Source organism: Cnephaeus nilssonii, assembly GCF_951640355.1.
Source record: "Cnephaeus nilssonii genome assembly, chromosome: 8".
Classification (NCBI taxonomy): Eukaryota; Metazoa; Chordata; class Mammalia; order Chiroptera; family Vespertilionidae; genus Cnephaeus; species Cnephaeus nilssonii.
Window position 1 is genome coordinate 101,267,106 of NC_137079.1, and position 21,627 is coordinate 101,288,732.

At 40.2% G+C, this 21,627-nt stretch overlaps 1 protein-coding gene across 1 annotated transcript in view; it reads left to right on the forward strand.

Moving 5' to 3' along the window:
• The window catches only part of TRPC4 (transient receptor potential cation channel subfamily C member 4), a gene marked incomplete at its 3' end in the record, with an annotated part of 376,713 nt that overhangs the window by 208,296 nt on the left and 146,790 nt on the right, over window positions 1–21,627 (forward strand). The window contains exon 4 of the mRNA XM_079779004.1: window positions 20,803–21,139. Coding sequence (XP_079635130.1) covers window positions 20,803–21,139 — 337 coding nt within the window. The remainder of the gene's footprint in view (window positions 1–20,802; window positions 21,140–21,627) is intronic.

Below are 21,627 nucleotides of genomic sequence, written 5' to 3' on the forward strand. Positions count from 1 at the left end.
AATATTGAACAATATTCCCAGAATAAATCCTATTTGGTCCTAGTGTATGATCTTTTTAATGTATTGTTGGATCTGATTTGCTAATATTTTGTTGAGGATATTAGCATCTATGTTCATAGTAATATTGGCCTATAATTTTCTTTTTGTGTAGTGACTTTATCTGGTTTTGGAGTTAGAATAATGATGTCCTCATAAAAAGAGCTTGGAAGTCTTCCTTCCTCTTGAATTTTTATAATAGTGTGAAGAGGATGGATCTTTGTTCTTTGAATGTTTTGTTAAATAAGCCTGTGATGACATCCATTCTAGGAATTCTTATTTGCTGGGAGATTTTTTTTATTACTGTTTTAGTTTTAATTTCATTAGTTGTTATTGGTTATTCTGGTTTTATGATTCTTTCTGATTGAGATTTAGAAGATTGCATGTTTCTAGGAATTTTTTCATTTCACCAAGGTTGTCCAATTTGTTGGCAGATCGTTGTTCATAGTATTTTCTTACAATCCTCTGTATTTCTTTGATGTCAGTTTTTACTTCTCCTCTTTCATTTCTGATTTTATTTATTTGGGTCCTTTCTCTTCTTTTATTAGTAAACTAGTGGCCCAACACATGAAATTCATGCACAGGTAGGGTCCCTATGCCTGGCCTGCGATCAGGGCCAATCTTCCCCAGTTGCCAACAGCCAGCCCCGCCCCCTGCCTCCGCCACTGCTGGTCACCCTCTGTGTGTGGGGAAAATGACAGGGTGATAGGGACTCCAGCACCACCGGCATCCACCACCCCCCCCACCCCAGTTCCCAGAGGCCACTCTGCACAGTGAAGCCTGGGGGTCCCGTGGCTCTGTGTGGCGTGGAGGAGCCCGATCCCGTCGTCTCCACCACCTTGGGCGGAAGTGGCGGGTCCTGGAGGAGGAGGTGGGTCGCAGCAGGGGAGGGCAGTTGGGGGCAATTGGGCCGGCAGGGGAGAGCAGTTGGGGGTGATCAGGCTGGCTGGGGTGGGCAGTTGGGGTTGATTGGGCCAGCAGGCATAAGCGGTTAGGGGCAATCAGGCAGGCAGGCAGGTGAGCGGTTAGGAGTCAACAGTCCTGGATTGTGAGAGGGATGTCCTAAACCAGCAGGGATCGGGCCGAAATGGCAGTTGGACATCACCCGAGGGGTCCCAGAATGGAGAGGGTGCAGGCCCAGCTGAGGGACACCTCCACATGAACAAATTTTATGCACTGGTCCTCTAGTATATAGATAAGTTTGTCAGTCTTGTTGATCTCTTCAAAGAACCAGCTCTTGGTTTCATTGATCTTCTATATTGTTTTTTTTGTGTGTGTTCTTTTGTGTTGTTGTTTTTTTGTTGGTATCTATGTCATTTATTTCTGCTATGATCTTTATTATTTCCTTCCTTCTACTTTCTCTGGGCTTTTCTTGTTGTTTTACTAGTTCTTTTAGTTGTAGAGTTAATTGTTTATTTGAGATTTTTCTTGTTTCTTGAGGTAACTGCTTTCACTGTATCTCATAGATTTTGGTTTCTTTTGTATTCATTTCCATTTAAAGTTGTTTTTTTTTTTAAATTTCTTCCTTGATCTCATTGTGAACCCATTCATTGTTTGATATGATAGTATTTAGCCTCCATCTATATGAATGTCATTGAATTTTTTAAAAATTGTAATTGATTTCTAGTATCATGCCATTTTGATCTTATAATATGCTTCATATGAGTTCAATCTCATTGAATTTGTTAAGACTTATTTTGGGTCCTTAGATGTGGTCTATGTTTGAAAATGTTCCATGTGCACTTGAGAAGAATATATATTCTTCAGCTTTGGGATGAAATTTTCTGTAAATATCAATTAAATCCATCTGATCTGATGTAATTTAGGGTCACATTTATGGTCACTGTTTCTGTGTTGATGTTTTTTTGTTTTTTGTTTTTTTTTGTCTGAAAGATCTATCCAGTGATGTCAGTGGAGTGTTAAAGTTCCCTACTAAAACTCTATTGCTGTCCATCTCTCTCCTAAATTCTCTCTCCTATATATATACTGCCAATTTGGCTGCATGTTTGTTTACCAGGATTATATCATCTTGTTAGATTGATCCCTTTAGTATTATGTAGGGGCCTTCCTAGTCTCTTTTATGGCCTTTGTTTTGTAATCTATTTTGTCAAATATAAGTATTGCTACCCCGGCTTTGTTTTCATTTTCATTTGCATGGTATATATATTTTCCATCCCTACACTGGCATCCATATGTGGGTTATGTTTTCTTATTGATTCAGCTAGCCTATATCTTTTAATTGTAGTATTTAAGCCATTTACATTTAAGGTTATTATTGATATGTATTTGTGTATTGCTATTTTTATTCTTTTAAACATTTTTTAAAATATATTTTATTGACTTTTTACAGAGAGGAAGGGAGAGGGATAGAGTGTTAGAAACATCGATGAGAGAGAAACATTGATCAGCTGCCTCCTGCACACTCCCTACTGGGTATGTGCCCACAAGCAAGGTACATGCCCTTGACTGGAATCAAAACTGGGACCTTTGAGTCTGCAGGCCGATGCTCTATCCACTGAGCCAAACTGGTTAGAGTTTTTTTAATAAAATATATTTTTATTGATTTTAGAGAGGAAAGGAGAGGGATAGAGAGATAGAAACATCAATGATGAGAGAGAATTATTAATCAGCTGCCTCCTGCACGCCCCCCCCCCCTGGGGATCGAGCCCGCAACCCAGGCACATGCCCTTGGCCAGAATCGAACCTGGGACCCCTCAGTTCTCAGGTTGATGCTCTATCCACTGAGCCAAACCAGCCGGGGCTTTATTCTTTATTATCTACATTCCTAGCTCTCTATTTCTTCTTTTTTACAGCAGTCTCTTTAACATTTTTGCAATGCTGTTTTGGTGGTTGTACTAGTAAACCCCTTTAGCCTTTTTATTTATGGGAAGCTCTTTATTTCACATTTAATTTTTTAAAATATCCTTGATAGATAGAGAAATCTGGACTTAAGATCCTTGCTTTTAATTATTTTGAGTACCTTATGATATTCCCATCTTGCATGAAATATTTCTGATGAAAACCTGACAGCCTTATGAAAATTCACTTGTAAGTATCTGTCTCTCTCATGCTGCCCTTAATATTCTCTCTTTGTCTTTAATCTTTGCCATTTTAATTATGATGTGTCTTGGTTTGGGTCTCTGGGTTTATTTTGATTGGAATCTCTGTGCTTCTTGAATTTTTGTGACTTTTCTGTCACCAGATTAGGGTATTTTTCTGTCATTATTTCTTCACAGGTTCTCTATCTTTTGTTCATTTTATTTCCCTCTGGTATCCCTATGATGTGGATATTGTTATGTCTCATGTTCCAATGTTCCTTTAAACTATATTCAAGTTTTTAATTTTGGAATTTGCTCCTCTGATTGGATGATTCTTTGTACTTTGTCTTCTAATTTCTTATTTGATTCTTTGCTTTCTCTAACCTACTTTTTATTCCTTCAAGTTTATCCTTCATTTCAGATATGTCATTCTGCATATTATTTCATCATTTCTATGTTCTTTTTCATGTTGTTGAGTGTTTTCTAATCTATTACTTTATACACTGTCTCTGATAAATTGCTTGCCTACATTTCATTCAGCTCTTTCTCTGGAAATTATTTCTGTTCTTTCATTTGATACCTGTTTCTTTGTTTCCTGATTTTTGCTGCTTCTTTGTGATGGTTTCTATGTATTGGTTACAACTTCTATTACTCCCAGTTTTGGTGGGGTAGCCTTCTGTAGTGGGTGTCTTGTGGGGCCCAATGGTATAGTTTCCTTGATCTTCTGATCTTGGTATTCTAGGAATGCCCCATGTTTGGGTTATTTGGGTCTTCCTATTGTAAATTGGTCTTGATTACTCTTGTCCCATTCATGGATTGGCTCAACCCTAGGTCTGGTTCATTACAAGGCTCAATCCCATCCACATTGTGCCAATTGTTGTACAGGTACTGACAGAACAAAACAAAGCAAAACATGATCAAACTGAAGACAAAACTAATAACAACAAAAAGAACAACAACAAAAAGAATTTTGAAGAAAGAATACTATAAGATAAGAGACCAAAACAATGAGAGAAGAAACAAAGGACAAAAAAGAGAATATGAAAGAAAACAAAAGAAAAATAAGATTTAAAAAGAAAATTAAAATAATAAATAAATAATAGTTACAAATAATAATGAATAAAGTTAAATATAGAATAGGAAAAGAGAAAGAGAAAGAAAAATGAAAAGGAACAAAGAAAATAAAAAGAGAAAAATAGAACAAGGAAAGGAAAGAGAAATAAGATATATGAAAGAAAATAGAGACAAAATGAAGCAATTTTTAAAATGAAATATAAAAAACTAAAGATTATATTTTTAAAAACTATAAATACATGGCATTTTCCTCTGTAGATTTTTGTGTCAGCTGCAATTACCCTTTAGATCTCTTATTTGTGGAGCTTGCTGGATTTTACCCTGATGTATCCCAATCTCGCTACTTCGTGTGTCAGTCTGGAGCCTCCAGGGAGGTTCTCTGGTTCAAGCCAATGTCATTCACTGTTGCTTGCTGGCCCTCAGCAATCTGACTGAAATTGGGCTGGGCATAGTCACAATTAGACCAGGGGCAGGGCCTCTGGAGCCCAGAGTCTGGGTCTGACTTGGGTCTCCATTGTTAAATATCGTTACTCTAAGATGCTCTGCCTTCCCCCACAGAACTGCACTCTGCAAGGGAATCTGGGACCTCGTCAGGTTGGTTTAAACATAATCACAGTAGAAGTGAAGATGGCGGCTGGCAGGATGGAGGTGAGGGTAAGGAAGTGAGTGAGTGAGGAGGTAAAAAGAGAGTGTGTGGATGTGTGGTGTGTGTGTGTGAGTGAGTGAGGGACAGTTAAATCTGGCAAAAGCACCAGGGGCTGGCAAACCAGACTCTCTTGGACAGGGAGAACCTACCACCACAGTGGACACTCCCCAGGCTGCAGGACTTGAGCATGGAGCCCACACTATCTTGAAGGGGAGAGCAACCTCTTTTAGGAACTCATCAATACCACCACCCAGACAGCCCTTTGACACTGCCTGCGACTCAGCAGCCACTCCAGCCAAAATCCTGCTATCCCACCCACAGACCTGTAACTGTAGGACCTCCACCTCCAAAGGTGCACCACTCCTGCAGCAGTAAGTGCAACTTCCCCCTCCCCAGCAGCAGACCTCTGGACACCACAGTCATGCATTTCCAGCGCATAGGTCTCCTGAGCCCACCACTCCACAGGCAGCTCTTGGGTGCTGCAGTGAACCCCCGCTGGGTGTGATCTTATACAGACAGGGTGCCCTGGCAGTGGAAATTCTAAATTCACTCTAACTGGATACCTGCCCACAGACACCTCGGTCACACAACTTCAGCACCAGGGCCACTCAGAGTACATCAGAGCTCTGCGCCTACAAACACACCACCACAGTTGCATGTTTCCAGTGTGCAAGCCTTCTAAGCCCATTGCTCCACAGGCTGCTCTTGGGAGACACTGTGAGCCCCCACTGGGTGAGATATCGTACAGACAGGGGAACACTGCCCCGGCAGGGGAAATTCTGAATTCAGTCATCTTGCATATCTGCCCACAGAAACCTCAGTTGTGCAACTTCAACGCCATGGCCCCTCAGAGTGCATCAGAGCTCCACACTGGCAAATGCACCCCAGGTGCCCTGGTGAGTCTCCACTGGAAGCGTGCGTATCCAACCATGGACGCAGCAGCAAAAACTGGTCTTCTGACCCCACAGCTGCAGACCTCTAGACACTACAGTGGTGCTTTTCCAGTGCATAAGCCTACCAAGCCCACCGCTCCACAGGCAGCTATTGGGTGCCACTGTGAGCCCCCGCTGGGCACGCTCTTATCTAAACAAGGGCTCACTGCCCTGCAGTAGAAATTCTGAGCTCCCTCTTCCTGTATACCTTCCCACAGACACCTCAATCATGTGGCTTCAGTGCCAGGGCCCTTCAGAGTGTGTCAATGAACCGCGCTGGAAAATGCACCATGGGTGCCCCTGTGAGCCACCACTGGGTGCACGTGTATCTGAACACAAGGGCAACAGAAAAAACTGAGTCTTCACAACCCACAGCTACAGAATTCTGGACACCACAGTCGCACCTTTCCAGAGTACAGGTCTCCTGAGCTGCACCATCCTGACAGATGGCTCCTGGGTGACTCTGTGAGCCCCCACTGGGCACAAGCAATTTCAAGCAAGGGCACAAGGCAGGAAAAATTGTGACATCCCCCTCCTTGGCTGCTGACTTCAGGACACTGCAGTTGCGCCTTTCCAGCTCACAAACCTACATCAAGAGAACCCAAATAGCTCAAGTAGGGAGCTATGTTAGATTACCAAACCAAGGAGATCTGAGAGATCAGACCAGTAGCACCATAGTCAAAAGATCCTTGGTAACAAAGCAGTAAGATCTAGGACACAGAAACAATTAAAATGTTACAGAAAAACGGGGGGAGACAAAAAAGCAATCCGCAAAAGAAAGTAAAAGAGGAATCACCAGAAAGGGAGTTAAATGAAAAGGAGGCAAGTAACATGTCAGAGAAATAATTCAGAATAATGATTATAAGGATGCTCAAATGGCTGGATGACAAATACACACAACTCAATGAGAATTATAAGGAGCTGAATGAGAATGTCACCAACATGAAAAGGAACCAAGAGGAAATGAAGAATGACATAAATGCAACAAAAAACACAATGGAAGGCTTAAACAGTAGACTAGAAGAGGCTGAGGACCGCATAAGCGAATTAGACAACAAGGTAGGAAAAAACACACAAACAAAACAGCAACTGGAAAGAAAATTTAAAAAGCAGGAGGAGAGCCTAAGGGACCTATGGGACAACACAAAATGAAACAACATACACATAATAGGGATACCAGAAGGAGAAGAAGAGAAGCAAGGAATAGAAAACCTGTTTGAAGAAATAATGACAGAAAACTTCGCTGATATTGGCAAAACAAAAAACTACGCAAGTCCAAGAAGCACATAGAGTCTCAAACAAGATGAATGTAAAAAAGACCGACACCGAGGCACATCATAATTAAATTGGCAAACATCAACAACAAAGTAAGAATTTTAAAGGCTGCCAGAGAGAGACAGAAAGGGATCTCCCATTAGAATATCAACTGATTTCTCAACAGAAACACACCAGGCCAGAAGGGAATGGAATGAAATATATAAAGTGATGCAAAGCAAGGGACTGAATCCAAGACCACTATACCCAGCAAGACTTTAATTCAAAATTGAAGATGGAATTAGGAACTTCACAGACAAAAAAGAGCTAAGAGAATTTATTACCACCAAGCCAGCAATGCAAGAAGTGCTAAAGGGGCTGCTGTAAAAAGAAGAAACAGAAAGGCAAAGAGAAACACAAACATTGAGAATAAAAATGATGACAAACAAGTACTTATCAATAATAACATTAAACGTAAATGGATTAAATGCTCGAATCAAAAGGAATAGGGAAGGTGAATGGATAAGAAAACATGACCCATATTTTTGCTGTCTGCAAGAGAGCCACCTCAAAACAAAGGATTCACACAGACAGATAGGGAAGGGATGGAAAATTTTTTTCCAAGCAAATGGAAATGAGAAAAAAGCTTGTATTGCAATATTATATCTGACAAAATAAATCTAAGTAAAGGCCATACCGAGAGATAAGTAAGGCCACTACATAATACTGAAGGGAGCAATTCAACAAGAAGATATATCTCTGATAAACATATATGCATGCAATACTGAAGCACCCAAATACATAAAACAACTTCTGAAAGATATCAAGAGAGTAATTGATAGCAATACAGTAAGAGTAGGGGACATTAATACCCCACTGACACCAGTGAATAAATCTTCTAAACAAAAATCAGCAAAGAAACAGCAATTATAAGTGACTCACTAAAACCTATGGACTTAATTGACATCTTCAGAATATTTCACCCCAAAGCTACAGAATATATATTCTTCTCCAGTGCGCATGGGACATTTTCAAAGATAGACCACATATTAGGATACAGGAAAAGTCTCTTCAAATTCAAGAGGTTAGAAATCATAACAAGCATCTTCTCAGATCACAATGGCATAAAACTAGAAATCAGCTACAATAAAAACAATGAAAAAATCAAACATTGGAGGCTAAATAGCGTGCTATTAAACAATGATTGGGTTACCAAAGAGATTAAAGAAGAAATAAAAAGCATCCTGGAAACAAATGACAATGAAAGCACAACAATCCAAAATCTATGGGACACAATGAAATTAGTCCTGAGAGAGAAGTTCGTAGTTCTATAGGCCTACCTCTAAAACAAGAAAAACTGACAATAAATTATCTACCATTGCAACTTAAAGAATTAGAAAGAGAGCAACAAGAAAAGCCCACAGTATCCAGAAGGTAGGAGACAATAAAGATCAGAGCAGAAATAAATGACATAGAGACCAAAAAACAATACAAAAGATCCATGAAACCAAGAGCTGGTTCTTCAAAATGATAAACAAGATTAATGAACCTCTAGCCAGGCTCACCAAGAAGCAAAGAGAGAAGACCCAAATAAACAAAATCAGAAATGAAAGAGGTGAAGTAACAACTGAACCCACTGATATATAAAGGATTGTAAAAAAAAAAGATACTGTGAATAACTGTACTCCAACAAACTGGACAACCTCAACAAAATGGACACATTCTAGGAAAATAAAAGCTCCAAAAACTCAATCTGGAAGAATAAAAAAACCTGAATAGGCCAATAACCACTGATGAAAATGAAACAGTAATCAAAAAGCTCCCAGTAAACAAATGCCCTGGTCCAGATGGCTCAAAGGGGAGTTCTACCAAGCATTCAAGGAACAACTAAAACCTATCCTCCTCAGACTATTCCAAAAAATTCAAGAGGAAGGCACACTTCCAACCTCTTTCTATGAAGCCATCATTAGCCTAATTCCAAAACCACATAAAGATACAAAAAAAAAAAAAAGAGAACCACAGGCCAATATCCTTGATGAACATAGATACTAAAATCCTCAACAAAATTCTAGCAAATCAGATTCAGCATTACAATAAATAGATTATAGACCAAGTAGGATTTATTCCAGAGATGCAAGGATGGTACAATATCTGCAAATCAATAAATGTGATACATCACATAAACAAATTGAGAGACAAAAATCACATAATCATATCAATTGAGGCAGAAAATGCATTTGACAAATGCATTTCTGATAAAAACACTCAGCAAGGTGGGAATTGAGGGATCATACCTCAACATAATAAAAGCCTTATATGACAAACCTACAGCCAACATCATACTGCATGGGCAAAAACTAAAACCATTTCCGTTAAGAACAAGACAGGGATTCCCGCTATCACCACTCCTGTTCATCAAAGTACTGGTAGTGCTAGTGGAAGTGATCATACAAGAAGAAGAAATAAAATGCATCCAAACTGGAAAAGAAGAAGTAAAATTGTCATTATTTGCAGATGACATGATACTGTACATAGAAAACCCTAAAGACTCCATCAAAAAAACTTTAGACCTAATAAATGAATTGGGCAATGCAGCAGGATACAAAATTAATGCCAAGAAATCAATGGCATTTTTATACACCAATAGTGAACTTATAGAGAGATTTAAAAAACAATTCCATTTACCATTGCACACAAAAAAATAAAATAAAATAAAATACCTAGGAATAAACGTAACTAAACAGGAAAAAGACTTCTACTCATAAAACTACAGGACATTGAAAAAAAAGAGATAGGAGAAGACATAAACAGATGGAAGAACATACCATGTTCATGGATTGGTAGAATCAACATCATTAAAATGCCCCTACTACCTAAAGCAATCTATACATTCAATGCACTCTCCATTAATATACCAACAGCATATTTCACAGACCTATGAAGAACTCTCCAAAAATTCATCTGGAATAAAAAAAAGACCCTGAATAACTGCAGTGATCCTGAGAAAGAACAAAGTAGGAGGGATCTCAATACCAGATATCAAGATGAATTACAAATCCACTATTCTTAAAACTGCCTGGTACTGGCAAAAGAACAGACATATAGATCAATGGAACAGAAAAGAGAAACCATAAATCGACCCAAACCATTATGCTCAATTAATATTTGACAAAGGAGGCAAGATCATACAATGGAGTCAATACAATCTCTTCAATAAATGGTACTGGGAAATTTGGTCAGACACATGTAGAAAAATGAAACTGGACCACCACCTTACACCGTACACAAAAATAAACTCAAAATGGATAAAAGACTTAAATGCAAGATGGGAAACCATTAAAATATTATAGGAATCCATAGGCAGCAAAATCTCAGATATATGCCAAAGCAATATCTTCACCAATACAGCTCCTAGGGCAATAGAAACTAAAGAGAAAATGAACAAATGGGACTACATCAAAATAAAAGGCTTCTGCAAAGCAAAAAGAAACCATCAACAAAACAACAAGAAAGACCACTGCATGGGAGAACATATTTGCAATGATATTTCAGGTAAGGGTATAATCTCCAACATTTACAAGGAACTCATACAACTTAACAAAAGGAAGATATACAACCCAATCAAAAAATGGGCAATTGACCTAAATAGATACTTTTCGATAGAAGACATAAGGAAGGGAGAAAAGATGGGGGCTGGCCAGACAGAGGTGAGGGAGAGGAAGTGAGTGAGTGAGGGTATGAAAGGAGAGTGTGTGGATGTGTGTGGTGTGTGTGTGTGAGTAAGTAAGGGACAATTAAATCCCCACAGGAGCAGCAGGGGCTGGCAGACCAGGCTCTCTTGGACAAGGAGAGACTACTACTGCTGTGGGCACTACCTGGACTGCAGGACTCGGGCATGGAGCTCACGCCATCTTGAAGGGGAGAATGACCTTTTTTAGGAACTCATCAGCACCACCACCCAGTCAGGACTTTGACACTGCCCACGACCCAGCAGCCACTCCAGCCAAAATCCTGCTGCCCCAGCTGCAGACCCGCGGACCCTTGGACTTCCACCTCCAAAGGTGCACTGCTGGGCAGCAGTAAGTGCATCTTGCCCCTCCCCAGCAGCAGAACACTGGACTCCACTTTCTTTCGCACATTTCCAGCCTAGCAGACATCCAGGGCACACCACTCCTTAGGCAGCGCCTGGGAGCCACTAGGAGCCCCCGCTGGTGTGATTCTGTACAGACAAGGGCGCTCTGCCCCACAGTAGAAATTCTGAATTTCCTCTGCCTGAATAATTGCCCGCAGACACCCCAGCTGTGTAACTTCAGTGCCAGGGCCCCTCAGAGTGTGTCAGAGCTCTGCAACGGCAAACGCACTGCCACAGTCATGCACATTTCCAAAGGGCAAACACCCTGAGCCCATATATCCACAGGGTCCTCTGGGGAGCTGCTTTGAGCCCCTGCTGGGTATGATTCTGTACAGACAAGGATGCGCTGCCCCGAGTAGAAATTCTGAACTCCTTCCTCCTGAATAACTGCCCACATACACCCCAGCAGTTTAACTTCAGTGCCAGGGCCCCTCAGTGCATCAGAGCTCTGTGCAGGCAAACGCACAGCCAGTTCATGCACACATTTCCAGCAGGCAGGCACCCTGAGCCCATCTATCCACAGGGTGCTTATGGGAGGTGCTGTGAGTCCTGGCTGGGTGTTATTTGGACAAACAGGAACACAATGACCCCAGCAGTAGAAATTCTGAATTCACTCATCCTGAACACCTGCACAGACACCCCAGCAGTGTAATTTCAGTGCCAGGGCCCCTCAAAGTGCATCAGAGCTCTGCGCAGTGACAAAGTAAGAATCTTAAAGGCTACCAGAGAGAGACAGAAAGTTACCTACAATGGATCTCCTATTAGAATATAAACTGATTTCTCAACAGAAACACACCTGGCCAGAAGGGAATAGAATGAAATATACAAAGTGATGCAAAGCAAGGGACTGAATCCAAGAATACTATATTCAGCAAGGCTATCATTCAAAATTGAAGGTGGAATCAGGAGCTTCACAGACAAAAAAGGACTAAGGGAATTTATTACCACCAAACCAGCAATGCAAGAGATGCTGAAGGGTCTGCTGTAAAAAGAAGAAATGGGAAATGAAGAAGGAACACAGTGGTAAAGAATAAAAATGGTGACAAACAAGTACCTATCAATAATAACTTTAAATGTAAATGGATTAAATGCCCCAATCAATGCCCCAATCAAAAGACATAGGGTAACTGAGTGGACAGGAAAACATGACCCATATATCTGCTGTCTACAGGAAACCCACCTCAGAAAAAAAGACGCACACAGACTGATGTTGAAGGGATGGAGAAAGGTTTTTCAGGCTAATGGAAATGAAAAAAAAAAAAAAAAAGCTGGGGTAGCAATACTTATATCTGACAAATTAGATCTCAAAATGAAGGACATAAAAAGAGATAAGGAAGGCCACTTCATAATACTAAAGCGAGCAATCCAACAAGAAGAAATAACTCTGGTAAACACATATGCACCCAATACAGGAGCACCCACATACATAAAAAAAACTCCTGGAGGATATCAAGGGAAAGATTGACAGCAATACAATCATAGGAGGGGACTTTAATACCCCACTATCACCATTGGACAAATCCTCTAAACAAAAAATCAGCAAAGAAACATCAATCCTAAATGACTCACTAGACCAGATGGAATTAAATGACATCTTCAGAACATTTCACCCCAAAGTCACAGAATATACATTCTTCTCAAGTGCACATGGGTCATTTTCAAAGATAGACCATATATTGGGTCACAAGCAAAGTCTCTTCAAATTCAGGAGGATAGAAATCATATCAAGCATCTTCTCGGAACATAATGGCATAAAACTGGAAATTAACTATAATAAAAACAATCTAAAAAAATCAAACTCCTGGAGACTAAATAGCATGCTATTAAACAATGTCTGGGTTACCAGAGAGATCAAAGAAGAAATAAAAAACATCATGACAACAAACGAAAATGAAAACACAACAATCCAAAATCTATGGGACACAGTGAAAGCAGTCTTGAGAGATAAGTTGATAGCTCTACAAGCCTACGGCAAAAAACAAAAAACAATGGTAATAAATTATCAAACCCTACAACTCAAAGAGTTAGAAAGAGAGCAACAAGAGAAGCCCAGTGTAAGCAGAAGGAAGGAAAGAATAAAGATCAGAGCGGAGATAAATGACATAGGGACCAAAAAAAAAAAAAAAAAAACCCAAAAACTATACAAAAGATCAACGAAACCAAGAGCTGGTTCTTTGAAAGGATAAACAAAATTGATGAAATTCTAGCCAGGCTCACCAAGAAGCAAAGAGGACCCAAATAAACAAAATCAGAAATGAAAGAGGAGAAATAACAACAGACCCCACAGAAATACAAAGGATTGTTAAAAAATACTATGAACAACTCCATTCCAACAAACTGGACACCTGTAGGAAATGGACATATTCCTAGAAAAATACAACCTTCCAAAACTCAATCAGGAATAATCTAATCATCTCAATAGGCCAATAACTATGGAAGAAATTGAAGCAGTCATCAAAAAGCTCCCAGCAAACAAAAGCCCAGGGACAGACGGATTCACAAGGGAGTTTTACCAATCATTCAAGGAAGAATTAAAGCCTATCCCCCTCAGACTATTCCAAAAAATTTAAGACTAAGGCACACTTCCAAGCTCATTCTATGAAGCCAGTATCACCCTAATACCAAAACCAGGTAAAGACAACACAATGAAAGAGAACTACAGGCCAATATCCCTCATGAACATAGATGCCAAAATCCTCAACAAAATTCTAGCAAATCAGATTCAGCAGTACATCAGAAAGATCATACACCATGACCAAGTAAGATTTATCCCAGGGATGCAAGGATGGTACAATATCCGCAAGTCAATAAACGTGATACATTACATAAACAAATTGAGAGATAAAAAACACAGTCATATCAATTGATGCAGAAAAAGCATTTGACAAAATCCAACACCCTTTCTTGATAAAAACTCTCAGCAAGTCGGGAATAGAAGGATCATACCTCAACATAATAAAAGCTATATATGATAACCCCACAGCCAACATCATACTCAATGGGCAAAAACTAAAACCATTTCCCTTAAGAACAGGAACAGGTGAGAATGGGATGCCCACTCTCACCACTCCTATTCGACATAGCACTGGAAGTTTTAGCTTTGTAAATAGACAAGAAGAAGAAATAAAAGGCATCCAAATTGGAAAAGAAGAAATAAAGCTGTCCTTATTTCCAGATAACATGATATTGTACATAAAAAACCAAAAGACTCCATCAAAAAATTATTAGACTTAATAAATGAATTCGGCAATGTAGCAGGATACAAAATTAATGCCAAGAAACCTATGGTATTTCTATACACCAATAGTGAACTTACAGAAAGAGAGACTAAAAAAGCAATCCCATTTACCATCGCACCAAAAAAAATTAAGATACCTAGGAATAAACTTAACTAATGAGGTAAAAGATCTATAAGTGGAAAACTACAGGACACTGAAAAAAGAGATAGAGGAAGACATAAACTGATGGAAGAACATACCATGTTCATGGATTGGTAGAATCAACATCATTAAAATGTCCATACTACCCAAAGCTATCTACAGATTCAATGCACTACCCAAAAATACCAACGGCATATTTCACAGACCTACAAAGAACTCTCCAAAAATTCATCTGGAATAAAAAAAAACCACCCTGAATAGACACAGCAATCCTGAGAAAGAAAAACAAAGTAAGTGGGATCTTAATAGCAGATTTCAAGCTGTATTAAAAAACCACTCTTCTCAAAACAGTGTAGTAATGACACAAGAACAGACAGGTAGACCAATGGAATAGAATAGAAAACTCAGATATCGACCCAAACCACTATGCTCAATTAATATTTGACAAAAGAGGCATGAACATACAATGGAGTCAAGACAGTCTCTTCAATAAATGGTGTTGGGAAATTTGGTGAGACACAAGCAAAAAAAGGAAACTAGACCACCAACTTACACCATACACAAAAATAAACTCAAAATGGATAAAGGACTTAAACATAAGACGGGAAACCATAAAAATACTAGAGGAATCCACAGGCAGAGAAATCTCAGACATATGCTGAAGCAATTTCTTCACCGAAATGGCTCCTAGGGCAATGGAAGCTAAAGAGAAAATAAACAAATGGACTACATCAAAATAAAAAGCTTTTTCACAGCAAAAGAAACCATCAACAAAACAACAAAAAAGCCCACTGTATGGGAGAACATATTTGCAAATGTTATCACTGATAAAGGTTTAATCTCCAACATCTACAGGGAACTTATACAACTTAATAAAAGGAACATAAATGATCCAATAAAAAATTGGCAACGTACCTATATAGGATATTTTCAAAAGAAGACAGAAGAAAGGCCAAGAGGCATATGAAAACATGCTCAAAGTCACTAATTATCCAAGAGATGCAAATCAAAATGACAATGCAGTACCATTTCACACCTGTCAGAATGGCAATCATCAACAAATCAACAAACAGCATGTGCTGGTGAGGGTGCGGAGAAAAAAGAACCCTCGTGCACTGCTGGTGGGAATGCAGACTGGTGCAGCCACTGTGGAGAACAGAATGGAGGTTCCTCAAAAAACTAAAAATGGAACTCCCATTTGACCCTGTAATCTCACTTCTAGGAATATATCCCAAGAAACTGGAAACACCAATCAGAAAGGATATATGCACCCCTATGTTCATAGCAGCACAATTCACCATAGCTAAGATTTGGAAACAGCCCAAATGCCCATCAGCAGATGAGTGAATTAGAAAACTATGGTACATCTACACAATGGAATACTACGCTGCTATATAAAAGAAGGAATTCTTACCATTTGCAGCAGCATGGATGGACCTGGAGAGCATTATGTTAAGTGAAATAAGCCAGGCAATGAAAGAAAAATACAACATAACCTGATGAACAAAAAGATAAACACAGAGGCAGTAAAGCACCAAACAGACTGTCAAATTACAGCGGAAAGACGGGGAGCGTTGGGGAGGGGGGGAAAGAGATCAACCAAAGGACTTGTATGCATGCATATAAGCACAACCAATGGATATAAGACACTGGGGGGGGCAGTGGGATGAGGGCATGTGACAGGGGATAGGGGAGACTGGGGGAATATCTATGGGGGGGGTAAGGAGATATATGTACTACTATATGTAATACTTTAAACAATAAAATAATTTTTTTAAAAAAAGAAGACATAAGGAAGGCCAAGAGGCATATGAAAACATGCTCAAAGTCACTAATCATCTGAGAGATGCAAATCAAAATGGCAATGAGTTACCATTTCATACCTGTCAGAATGGCTATCATGAACAAATAAACAAATGACAAATTCTGACGAAGATGGGGAGAAAAAGGGATCCCTCATGTACTGCTGGTGGGAATGCAGATTGGTGCAGCCACTGTGGAGAACAGTATGGAGTTTCCTCAAAAATCTAAAATTGGAACTCCCATTTGACTCGGTGATCCCACTTCTAGGAATATATCCCAAGAAATTAGAAACACCAATCAGAAAAGATATATGCACCCCTCTGTTCATAGCAGCACAATTTACAATAGCTAAGATTTGGAATCAGCCTAAGTGCCCATTAGCAGATGAGTGGATTAAAAAACTTTGGTACATCTACACAATGGAATACAATGCTGCTGTAAAAAGGAAGGAACTCCTATCATTTGCAACAGCATAGATGGATTTGGAGAGCATTATGCTAAGTGAAATAAGTCAGTCAAAGATTAATATCACATTATCTCATTCATTTGTGGATTATAATGAACAACATAAACAGATGAACAAAAACAGATCCAGAGACAGAGAAGCATCAATCAGATGCTCAAACCTCAGAAGGAAGGTCCGGGAGGGTGGGGGTAAGGGGGAGAGATCAACCAAAGGACTTGTATGCATGCATATAAGCATAACAAATGGACGCAGACAACAGGGGGTGATGGTGAGGGCAGGATTGGGAGAGTGGCGGGGGGGGGGGGCAATGGGGAGATAAGCACACATTTGTAATACCTTAATTAATAAAGGGAAAAAACAAATAGACAAACAAACAGTATATTGAAGAGATGTCTACAATCCCATATTTATTGTTTCACTAGGGGCTGGGTGCATGAAATTCGTGCACGGTAGGGGGGGGGGGTTGTCCCTCAGGCCAGCCTGCACCCTTTCCAATCTGGGACCCCTCGAGGGATGTCCAACTTCCCGTTTAGGCCCAATCCCGGTAGGATTGGCCCTAAACGGGCAGTTGGATATCCTTCTCACAATCCAGGACTGCTGGCTCCCAACTGCTCACCTGCCTGCCTTCCTGATTGCCCCTAACTGCTTCTGCCTGCCAGCCTGATCACTCCTTAACCACTCCCCTGCCAGCCTGATTGATGCCTAACTGCTTCCCTGCCAGCCTGTTTGCTCCTAACTGCCCTCCCCTGCAGGCCTGGTCACCCCTAACTGCCCTCCCCTGCAGGCCTGGTCCCTGAACTGCCTTCCCCTGCAGGCTTGATTGCCCCCAACTTCCCTCCCTTGCAGGCCTGGTCCCTCCCAACTGCCTTCCCCTGCTGGCCATCTTGTGGCGGCCATCTGTGTCCATATGGGGGCAGCCATCTTTGACCACATGGGGTCAGCCATCTTGTGTGTTGGAGTGACGGTCAATTTGCACATTACTCTTTTATTAGATAGGATAGAGGCCTGGTGCATGGGTGGGGGCCAGCTGGTTTGCCCTGAAGGGTGTCCCAGATCAGGATGGGGGTTCCTTTGGGGGGTGGGGCAGCCTGGGCGAGTGGCCTGTGGTGGTTTGCAGGCCGGCCACGCCCCCCGGTGACCCAAGCGGAGGCCCTGGTATCTGGGATTTATTTATCTTCTATAATTGAAACTTTGTAGCCTTGAGCAGAGCCAAGCCTCCTGCTTGCTCCATGGCCGCAGCCATTTCTTTGGGGATTCATTTATCTTCTATAATTGAAACTTTGTAGCCTTGAGTGGAGGCCTGGGCCGGCCATGGTGTGCGGAAAGCTTGGCTTCTTCCATTGCCAGGGAAACCCAAGCCTCCTGTTTGCTCCGTGGCTGTAGCCATCTTGGTTGGTTTAATTTGCATACTTGCTCCTGATTGCCTCATTGGCATGGCTTGTGGGTGTAGCGGAATAATGGTTAATTTGCATATTACTCTTTTATTAGATAGGCTTATTTACAATTGCCAAGTTATGGAAAAAGCCTAAGTGTCCATCAACAAATAAATGGATAAAGAAGGTGCGGTAAAACAAACAAACAGCAATCCTAATCAGATAGTGTTGGTACCCTAACCTGTAGGAGGGGGAGTGGGCACTGCCTCTTCTTCTCAGGGCTGTGCTGGCTGAATTCACTGGGGATCTCCTCTGCTTTTCCATAATGCAGCTGAAGGGCCCAGTACATACTGTTCTGTCTCCTGGACAGTAGCCCACCTAGAGGAAACAGTCGCAATGCCTCAGCTCTGCCAGGTTCCAAGTAGGAGGTGATAAAAAAAAATCAGACCCACTTTGCACCCCACTTTGCACACTTTCTGTGTGGTCATCCCCTGCTAGATGGGGCCTCCCAGGTTACAACCAGACCAAGAGTCTGAATCCTCTTTGCTGTCAGACGAAATACTATGAGTATAGATTTCAAGTCCAGTACCATTCCCCTTTGCCTTAGGTCTCAGAGGGACAGTAATGACCTAGCATGGAGGGACCGGCACTGCCTGTGAGTTCAAGGTAGGCAAGACCAATCCTCTTTCCTAAGCCACGCTGTCCATCCCCCATCCATATCTTTGTCCAAAATTCTTTCAGGGAATAAAGGGCCCCTCAGAGTCACTGCTGGGTGTATTGATCAGACCTTCCACCAGCCCAAACTTTTCCATGCGGCCTCTCCTGCAGACACAGATTGGAGCAAACTTCCCAGGCTAGTGATGTAACAAAGAAATTTCTCTTTGCCTGGGATGGTCAGGTCTGAGTCTCCCACATGGACTGAATCCCCACTGATTCACATCGCCTGATGCTACCTGGGCTCCCCTTCTCTTCCCTGTTGCTATGGGTTGGGGATAGCTGCATGGGGCTGAGACCCCATGCTCCTAGGGGCAGGTGGTCTATAATATGCCTCTGGCTTTCCAGCCCAAACATGCACGAGTTGGCTCACCTTCTTCCCATCTCCTCCTGTCCTTCCTCCAAGGTCCCTGCTCTCAATATTTTAGATCAGCTACTTCAACTGTTGTTTGTTTTTTTGTTTTTTCAAGCTGATTACTCTACAGTTTAGCCACATGTCTGATCCATTGTTGGAAGCCAGCAGACAGAGTTTCCAGCTACTCCGTAGCCATCTTGGAATCTCTTTCTGTTTTTCCTAAGCCGTACAACCTCCTTTATTTTCAGTTTTTCTTTCTCCTATTTGTCTAGTAGATGATATAGAACATAATGCCCAGGAGGATTAGGTAATCCTGTTAAACATTATAACCTCAAAAGGTCATGTGGTCATCTTTTTACCTATCTCCAAATTTTGAAAAATTTTCTTAACATCTGAATATTAGAAATGATGATGTCTACATTACAATTTGTTATATAGAGTATATGAAAAGTGTACATAAAAGTGTTTAATTTTTAAAAGCATAGGGTAGGCTTATTTTTTATGCTAACAGAACTTTCCTACAGTCTTAACAAAGGACTTAAGCTTCTGCTACAGTCAAAACTACCATGGGCATCCCTTAAGCACACTATACACTTTTTCTCTAGGATATGCTCTCTCTCCCACTTACGTTGCTTTAAATTAACTTCCCTTCTCTTTTCTGCTTAACAGCTCTACCCAATAGGAAGTGTTCAAAGACATTTCCATCCAAAATAGAAAAACTTATCTGAATTTATGTAATGCTTAGTTGTCAGTTCCAATGAGAAATGTAGTGTACAGAGAAAAAAAAATTCCTGGACCAGGTAGTCAAACATTTCATCATTTACTAGATATGTAATATTGAATAAATTTGCTGACCTCTTAAAACTTCCTTTTTCTCAGTCTTAAAATAAAGTAAGCTCCATGCTACTTCTCAAACATGGTACCAGGATAAAAAAAAGTCATGTTTGTGAAATGTTTTGTTTATGGTAATTGATTATACTTAGGTAAAGAATTTGCTTTATTTCCACCAAGTTCAGCTATGATGATTTACATTCTGGTAATCCCAAAATGATTTCATGTATGTTTTTCTTATTGCCTCAATTCAAATAAAAGTATATTTATTTTTTCTATATGATAAAAGTTCTTAAGAGCTTATTATAGAAAATGTTAAAAGTACATGCAAATAAAAAATGAAATATAAGTGTATGTCATAGCTGGAAAATAATCACTAAACCAAGAAATAACCACTATTAACATTTTTATTTTATGCCATACTAGAGGCCCGGTGCAGGAATTTGTGCATGGGTGGGGTCCAGTTGGCCTCCCCCCATGGGGGTTTGATTCTGCAGCTCACCCCAGTAGGGAACATGCAGGAGGCAGCCAATCAATGATTCTCTCTCACCATTGATGTTTCTATCTCTCCCTCTCCCTTCCTCTCTGAAATCAATAAAAATATATATTGAAAAAATAAAATAGAACTTCTGACTTTAAAGATAATTCAGTGTTCTTTTAAAAATTTTTAACTAAATTTATTGGATTGACTTGTTAATAAAGTTATTAATGAACTGAAGCCTTTACATGTAACACTGAATCTTTCTTTTCCTCTTCCTTTCCATTTAGTTTGTTGCCCAGCCCAATTGTCAACAACTGCTTGCATCTCGCTGGTATGATGAGTTCCCAGGGTGGAGGAGAAGACACTGGGCAGTGAAGATGGTGACATGTTTCATAATAGGACTTCTTTTTCCCGTCTTCTCTGTATGCTACCTTATAGCTCCTAAAAGCCCTCTTGGACTGTTTATCAGAAAACCATTTATCAAGTTTATCTGCCATACAGCATCCTACTTGACTTTTTTGTTTCTGCTGTTGCTTGCCTCTCAACACATCGACAGGTCTGATTTGAACAGACAAGGTCCACCACCAACCATCGTCGAGTGGATGATATTACCATGGGTCCTGGGTAAATGTGTTACTATAGAAAATATAACAATGTGATGCTGCCATGAAATTTTGTTGCTCAGAAAAGAATATTAATCAAAGTGTAGGACATAGAGTGTTTAAAACAGCTTCTCACCATCATAGCTCTAAGGCCTAATCCCCAATGATGAATAATTATTTTACAGCTGGGTTGACTTGCTCTTAAATACAACCTATGAAATGTAACTTTAGGTTTTAGAATTCCATGTTTTAATGATTTAATGTCCCATGAATGCTTCTCTAGGGTATTATTTGTATTTTTGTCTTTTAAAGCCTTTCAACATGTCCATATATAAATAATTATTCTAATTTTCTAATAGATATGCCTTCTGCAGAATTATTAATTTTATACATAAAATAACTGTAAATATTCAAAATAGAAAACGTGATTTCTCAGAAAACCACAGTGGGATGGAGGAAAGAATGATTAAACTGTAAATTTTAACCATGTCTATAATAACAACGGGAAAG